At 36.6% G+C, this 8,415-nt stretch overlaps 1 protein-coding gene across 1 annotated transcript; it reads left to right on the plus strand.

Annotated features, from left to right (window-relative positions):
• Positions 1-284: 284 nt before the first annotated feature.
• LOC130460051 (eukaryotic translation initiation factor 3 subunit F-like) lies at positions 285-4,208 on the plus strand. The gene is made up of 4 exons (XM_056827703.1): positions 285-359; positions 836-1,065; positions 1,174-1,230; positions 4,160-4,208. Exons 1-3 carry the CDS (start codon positions 310-312, stop codon positions 1,176-1,178), a joined length of 285 nt encoding a protein of 94 aa, XP_056683681.1. The 5' UTR covers positions 285-309; the 3' UTR covers positions 1,179-1,230; positions 4,160-4,208.
• Positions 4,209-8,415: the final 4,207 nt, after the last annotated feature.

Consider the following 8,415-nt stretch of genomic DNA (forward strand, 5'->3'; position numbering starts at 1 on the left):
AGCATGAAGCAAAGTGGTTGTGCGTCAAAGAGACCAGCTATAGTTTTCCTGCACAGCACGCACAAGTGCAAAGAATGGTTACGGCCTTTGCTTGAGGTGGCTATGACTATTAAATGGTGTATTTTACTTGAATTAATCTTGCATTGTTGAGCGCAAGCGTTTTGACTGTTCTCATATATTCCAGGCATACGCCTCACGCGGATATATTGCTGTTGCTATTGATTCACGTTATCATTGTGAACGCACATATAGTCTAACTATATATTTCCCCCCCTCCAGGTTGCATTGCACATTGAGTACCACCACAATATGTTGACATCACACCAGAAAGGGAACCCAAAGGAAGTAATTGTTGGATGGTATGCTCTAACTCAACTCCTGTATTATCTCGGATCCTTCCATTAGGTTGTCATGTCATGTCATATATCTGAAGTAGGGTGGCTATCTATCTGAATATTGCTACATTGTACAGTTTCTAGTTTGCACACAGTGTAAAAGCTGCTTCTGCTGTTAAAGCATCCGATTACGCATATGCTTCTTATGTGGTTTTGACTGTTGGATAGATTTGGAGGATAAGCCTTGCACTTTAATTACTTTGCTGGATAGATTTGGAGGATATGCTTCTTAATCCTTTTGCGTTGGAACTTATACAATCTAAATATATCTTGTTACTTCATGAGTTCTGGTAAATTTTGAATCAAAAAAACCTTCAAATTTTGGAATAAATAGTGCTGCCAAGGTCGTGATATTCACAAGCTGGTACATAGCTAATACACGCTTTCCTACCAATTTACTTTGATCTTGGTGTCTCATCTCCCCAATTTTTGTGCTGCAGGTATTCAACCGGATTTGGTGTTACGAGAGGTTCTTCTTTGATCCATGAATTCTACTCTAGAGAGGTTGCAAATCCTTTCCATGTACCAGTGGACACTACATTCAGAAATGGAGAGGCAACCATAAAAGCCTTTGTCTCTGTTAATTTATCTCTTGGAGACCAGTCACTTGCTGCTCAATTTCAGAAAATTCCTGCAGAACTTCGAATGTCAGAAGCAGAGAGGGTTGAATGTAGGCACTTAACCCTAGTTCTCTTGATTAATTAACCCTGCTAAATTTGAAAAATACTCCAGTAGTCTTGTGGGTCCTATATTTTAAGCTCTCAATTGCTTCTTGCAGGTTAGATTGTTGCATCTACATGGGTCTTATCAACTTGATCAACTCATCATGTGTGAGGTAGGACTTTGGTCTGTTGCTCTTCTCTAATATCAGGCCCACTGATCTTATTAATGTTCTCTTATGCTGCTGTAGTGCTTTCCTCAGTTAATTCTTTGGCTCAATGTCTCTATAGTCTTCCTTAATTGTGTTCACTCGATTCAAACTCTTTTTTTTTTTTTACTATTGTTGTTATGGTATTAGCTATTATTTGAGATTCATGGCTTGCTGGAAGGACTGATTCATATGATTAGTTTTAAGTTTCCAAGACTCAATCCAATCTATTTATGCACATTTGAGACTTGTTTGGTCGTTATAGGTCATATTTAGGCTAAAATAAGGCATTTTCGCTCCCAACTTTGAACTAAAGAACCTAAGGACTCATTTTAAGCATTTTACATGATTAATAGGATTAGTTTTAGTTAAAATACTCATTCCAATCTATCTTTGCACTTTTAAGTCTCATTAGGCCGTTATAGGTCATATTTAGGCTAAAATGACATTTTCGCTCCCAACTTTGAACTAATGAACCTAAAAACTCATTTAAAACTTTAATAAATGATTCATATCATTAGTTTTAACTTTCCAAGACTTAATCCAATCTATTTATGCACATTCGAGACTTCTTTGGCCGTTATAGGTCATATTTAGGCTAAAATGACATTTTCGCTCCCAACTTTGAACTAACGAAATTAAGAACTCATTTCAAACTTATTAAATGATTCAAATGAATATTTTTAACTTTTCAAGACTGAATCCGATCCATTTATGCACATTTGAGACTTGTTTGGTCGTTATAGGTCGTATTTAGGCTAAATATATGGCATATTCGCTCCAAACTTTGAACTAAAGAACCTAAGGACTCATTTTAAGCATTTTACATGATTAATATGATTAGTTTTAAGGTTAAAATACTCATTCCAATATGTCTTTGCACTTTTAAGGCTCATTAGGCCGTTATAGGTCATATTTAGGCTAAAATGACATTTTCGCTCCCAACTTTGAACTAACGAACCTAAAAACTCATTTCAAACTTTAATACATGACATTCTTGGTGTTGGGGTCTGTTTATTAGAAAAGATTAATATGCATAGTTTTAACTTTCTTAAACTAATATGCATAGTTTTAATATGCATAGGTTTAACTTTCTTAAACTAATTCAAATCTATTTATGCACATTTAAGGCTCATTAGATCGCTATTAGGTAGGGGTGAGCACGGATCGGATATCCGATCCGAAATCAATATTCGGATCGGATATCCGTATCCGAATATTCAGTAATTTGATATCCGTATCTGATCCGGAAATTTCGGATATCCGATATTCGAATATCCGATTTTTTCGGATCGGATAACGCGGATATCACATATCCGAAATTTTCATGTCAATTTGTCTTCATGCTTACATTTGATTATACTCCGTAGTACATTTGATTATAGTATCTGTTTATGAACAAGGAAGCAAAGTTGAAGGGGTATTTGAGTATTTTATCTGCATCTTCCCGCAACAAGATTTCCACAACAGAACTATTGGTTTGCTGATTGAAGGCTTCAACCCAATATTGCAAATTTCCTGGACCTATCAATAATAATATACCCACCAGTATTGCAATTCCCGTTTCGAATCAAAGTTGAAAAACTCAAGAACAAATAAGATTCAAAGCCTCAAATACCACTTTACCAGACTTGCAACTTGCAAGGGAAGAAGATGCATTTGAAAATATACAAAGGAATCAGATAAATTAAGTTAGCCGGTGAATTGGAAAGGAAGATCTGAATTAGATGAATTATGCGGTGGAAGGTGAAAATATTGGAACCCAAACTGCTATTGTGAAACGAGAGGTTAAGAAAGTGAGAGATGAGAGTGGGTGGTCAGTGAGATGAGAGTCGGCGGCCTGTGAGATGGGTGTCGCCGGCGAGAGATGTAAATGAGAGATTGGGGAAGGAGAGTAGGAGACTAGAAGGGAGAGAAAGTGAGAGAGCGGCGTGAAACAGTGAGATTAGAATTTGAGTTTAGGGCATGGTTTCATTTGTTTTGAGTCTTTTGACCCTAAAAAATAAAAAATACTTTAGTAATTATTTTGGATTTCGGATCGGATATCCGATATCCGAAATCCAATATCCGACAATTTTTCGGATATCGGATATCCGATTTTCAAAAAATCAATATCCGTATGGGTATCCGATATCCGATTATTTCGGATCGGATATCCGATCCGAAATTGATTTCGGATCGGATATCCAAAAAAATCGGATCAGATACGGATCGGGTATTCGGATTTTCGGATTATCAGATAGTTTTGCTCAGCCCTACTATTAGGTCATATTTAGAGCTTAAATGACATTTACGCTCCCAACTTTGAACTAAAGAACCTAAGGACTCATTTTATTCTTATTACATGATCAATATACATAGCATTAACTTTCTAAAACACATTCCAAACTATTTATGCACATTTAAGGCTCATTGGATCGTTATAGGTCATATTTAGAGCTAAAAAATTATTTATGCTCCCAACTTTGAACTAAAAAACCTAAGTACTCATTTGATTCTTATTAAATGATTAATATGCATATTTTTAACTTTCTAAAACTCATTCCAATCTATGTACGCACATTTAAGGCTCATTGGGTCGTTATTGGTCATATTTAGAGCTAGAATGACATTTCTGCTCCCAACTTTGAACTAAAGAACCTAAGGACTCATTTGATTCTTATAAAATGATTAATATGCATTATTTAACTTTCTAAAAATCATTCTAATCTGTGTATGTACATTTAAGGCTCATTGGGTCGTTATAGGTCATATTTAGAGCAAAAATGACATTTTCCTTACTCTTGACTCGTATTCTAGACTATTAGGACATTGTCAATAGTTTCTTGAATGTTAAAATGTTATATTTAATTTGCATTTAATCTGATGCTTAATTGAAATTTTTGTTTCTGTAAAGGTCTATACTCTGAGGAATGCGCCTTATGCTAGTGAGGAAATTGATGTGGTTCGTGAGCAATGGGGTAGTTTTTTACCAGCAAATATTTATTATTGGCCTGAGCGCGCTTGATCGAGTTGGTTTAGAAGTTATAGAACAATATTTTATATTAAAATGTATGCGTACGTTGAAATTGGAACATATATTTAAATGTACGTGCACTTTGGTTTCATGTATACAAAACAACAATTATTGTTTTTTATATTTGTTATACAGGTTGCGATATTCTATTATTGTTGTGACAGGTTTCTATATTTGGTGCAAGGCACTCTAGGTCTCCCTAAACAAAATTAAAATTTTCCCGCCAAAAGTGCTTTATTGCAACGTACATATATATGTGTACGCTGCAACAAGGGTGTAAAATTTGGCAAAATTTCAGACTTGTTGCAGCGTACAAATAAATGTACCCTGCAAAAAGTGGAGTTTTTTGCAGCGTACACGACTATGTACGCTGCAACAAGTCAAAAATTTTGCCAATTTTTTGACACTTGTTGCAGCGTACATATATATGTACGCTGCAAAAACCACTTTTTTCAGCGAACATTGTACGCTGCAAAAAACCACTTTTTGCAGCGAACATTGTACGCTGCAACAAGTTCAGACTTGTTGCAGGCCCCCAGTTGCAGCATACAATGTACGCTGCAACAGGGGTCTAAAAGCCCGCTGCAAAAAGGGTTTTTTCTACTAGTGAAAAGTGGGTATTCGATAGGGAGATCCACTTTCTTCGTACTTAATTACCCTATGTATGGAGGTTTTATCTAGGAAATGGCACTACAAGATCAAGGGCAACTCCAAGGTATTCAAATGGGAAGATCAGGTCCAAGAATCAATCACCTATTTTTCTCGGATGATGCCCTTTTCTTTTTCAAGCCGACACCATCATGTGCACTTCTGAGGAGAACGATTGATGATTTCTGTAACATGTCTGGTTAAATGGGTAAATGTGGAAAAGTCCTTCATAATGTTTTGCCCTAATACACCGTCGATGTTCCTAAGAATTATGAGGAAACCAATTGGAGTGCCGACACAAACATAAATGGGGACATATTTGGGTTGCCCGATGGAAATAGATGGCAGGTCTACAAGGAAAATTGAATTTATTCTTGATCGATTAATTGCAAAAATCTCTTCTAGGAAATTTTGTTACCTCTGCCAAGCAGGTAAATTAGTTCTTATAAACTTAGTTCTAATTACTTTGGCTTCCTATATCATGAGTGTGTACCATATCTCAAAGAAAGATCTGGGGAAAATTACGTCGATATGCCTTAAATTTTGGTGGGCTAGATCTATGGATAAGCGACCGATTTACTGGAAAAGAATGGAAGTGTTGTTTAAGTACAAAGCAGAGAGAGGTATTGGTCTGCGTAATCTCTTCCACTTAAATCAAGCTCTCATGTTTTAAAATGCTTCCCATAAATACCAACCCCCATCTCCTAGTGGCGAGGGTGATGAGAGGTATATATGGGAAGCTACCTATCGATAAAGCTAGATCATTATCAAGAATGGGGCAGGCTTCTTGGGGCTATAGAAGCTTATGTAATGCGGTTATGACCTTCAACCCAGGTATGGTAATCGTAATAGGGAACGGTGAACCTACAAAACTTACAGAAGATATATGGAATTTGAAGTGGGAAAGTGGTATTCAAAAGTAATCTCAACCTAGCAATGAGTGACCTGCCAACTTCAGTTTCGGACCTGATAACCCATCACAAATGTTGGAACCACCGGTTGATCTGGAACCTCTTCCCGTCCCATATTGCGAAAAATATCCTTTCTAATCATCTAAGTGAAGAGGAGTGTGAAAACTCAGTTTCATGGGGAGGTACGGATTCGGGAAGGTTTACGGTGAAATCGGGCTGCTCCTTCCTTGGGAACAAGGGGCACATCAATGTGGAAGACATTATTTAGAAAAAAGAATTGGAAGATGAGAACTATACCGAAGTATCGATTGTTCGGGTGGAAAATACTCTGGAATGCTTTCCCTCAAAAGAGGGTCTCTGAAGAAGAGGGATCCTATTACATGACGTTTGTGTGTTTTGTTAGCAGGAATGGGAAACTACAAAGCATTTGTTACGTGATTGTGAAATGATGAAGCGAGTGTGGGCTTCCTCGGAGTTTTGCCTACGCATGGGCACCCAACTCCCATCCATAGAAACTTGGGTAAGGGAGTTTTTGAACTACATGTGGAATAATGACCCCGGGGGAGGAGGTGATGTGAAGTTCATCGGAATGCTATGGTGCATTTGGATCCAAAGAAATGAAATTTCCTGTGGAAGAACGTCTTCTTGCCCGACTAGAATTCTTAACCTATAAAATGAACATAAAAATAGATAATCACAAAAAGTGTAAGTATTCGTGAAAGCCAAAACATTGTCCCTCAACAGGTGCTCTATAATCACAATCTGTTCTGGAAAAAGGGGGAAGACGTTGGCACTGTTCCGACGATCATCCTTACCGATGGAGCATGGAAGAAAATTAGAAAAGGCAAGCTTCTGGTAGATATCTTTGCAGGAGCAGGGTGGAAAATTACTACTCCCTCAGGTTTTGTCAAAGATGGCAATAGTGCAGAGACTATTGCCATCTGGCTGGCAATTCAGGATGCGGCTCATCTTGATACTAGAGTTGAAGTTTAAACCGACTGCATGGAAGTGATAAATAACCTCCGAGAACCACGGTTAGCTAAGTTGGAAGTTCGAATGATGATGAAGGATATCATGTCTTTTACGGATAGTTTTGCTTACTTTTGCTGTTCGAAAGTTCCATGGTCTGTTGTAACTAGGGTTCACTTCCTTTCTTCTCAAGCAAGGAAAGTAGCCTAGTCTCTGTTTTGTTGTGTATTACCAAAAAAAAATAAAAAATACGTCCATTTCTACGTGAACCAATTTTTGGTATAATGTCTTGCCTTTGAATATATACAAGATATGAGGATGTGTCAGCACATAACCTTGTATTTAACAAGAATTTTCAAATTCTCCTGACAGGTGTTCTTGAATCCGGATGGCCTGGATAATCAAATTATACGTATATAATTTCATATGAAATATTTAATTCCATAACAACTGGTTATATTCCCAAAGTGATCATTGTAATTATAAAATACTAAATTTTTGACATATTGTGATGTGATGTAACAACACGAACCGGTGTCTCATTTGCAATGGCAATGCAATCCAACAAAACTTATGCAAAGATAGCTTATACTCTTTTGGAGTATTCATTGTATTTGTGGTACACATCAATTTTAATAAACACATTCATCTTTCTTTATCTCTAGACTGGTATAATAATTTCATAAATTTAAACTCGTATTCATAAAAAAGAGTTAACAAAACATGAACAATACGTGTACCACATTTAACATCGTTATATCATTTTAATACATATACTACTATTTTGTAAACTTTAAAGCTATTTTCCCTTGATCCTTACATATATTTTATTTTTAACTAGCGTGGGAGAAATTAATTGAACATACCCACTAAACATATCTCACACTACTACAAAACATGCCCTTTTGGACACTTGGTCTTCGACGCCAAAGGCAGTGATTTTGCCGGGGAAAAAAATCCGGTGTGACCACGACGCTTTTAACTGTCCAAAACTTTGTCGACGCTTTAAAGCGTCGAAGAAGCGTCCCTAATCCACGTGAGAAGCACGTGCTGCGAATAACTCCAGAATTTTGGGAAATCAAATCGCGCTAAAAAGAACTTTATTTTTGAAACCGCCTAACTTGCCTAACTCCATGACTCATCCCTCCCAGCCCACGACTTCAAACCCTAAAGTCATCTTCTCCTTCTCTGATAATCGCCAATCCTCTCGCCATTAATCCTCTCGCCCGTTTCTTCAGGTTCGTCCACCTTTAATCAGAAGGACGCCATTAATCTGCTCTGTTTTTTATTTTTCGTTTTTGTCAATTTAATGTAATATTTCCAGTTAATTCTTTGCTAATTTATTCATCTTCATCCTCTCACGAGTCACAGTGGTGGAAAATCGCGTTGTTAATAATCAGTTTTTGCGTGTTGTGGGCTTGAATTTCCAAGGTATGTACCCTGTTCTTCATCAAATTTTATCTTTCTTTCAAATTTCTTTGAAAATTTCAATATGATTGTTGTATAATTATGATTGTTGTATTATTTTTCAATTTTGTTTTCAATATGATTGTTGTATAATTATGATTGTTGTATTATTTTTCAATTTTCTTTCAATTTTCAATTTGC

The sequence above is a fragment of the Spinacia oleracea genome, chromosome 4, assembly GCF_020520425.1.
Source record: "Spinacia oleracea cultivar Varoflay chromosome 4, BTI_SOV_V1, whole genome shotgun sequence".
NCBI lineage: Eukaryota > Viridiplantae > Streptophyta > Magnoliopsida > Caryophyllales > Amaranthaceae > Spinacia > Spinacia oleracea.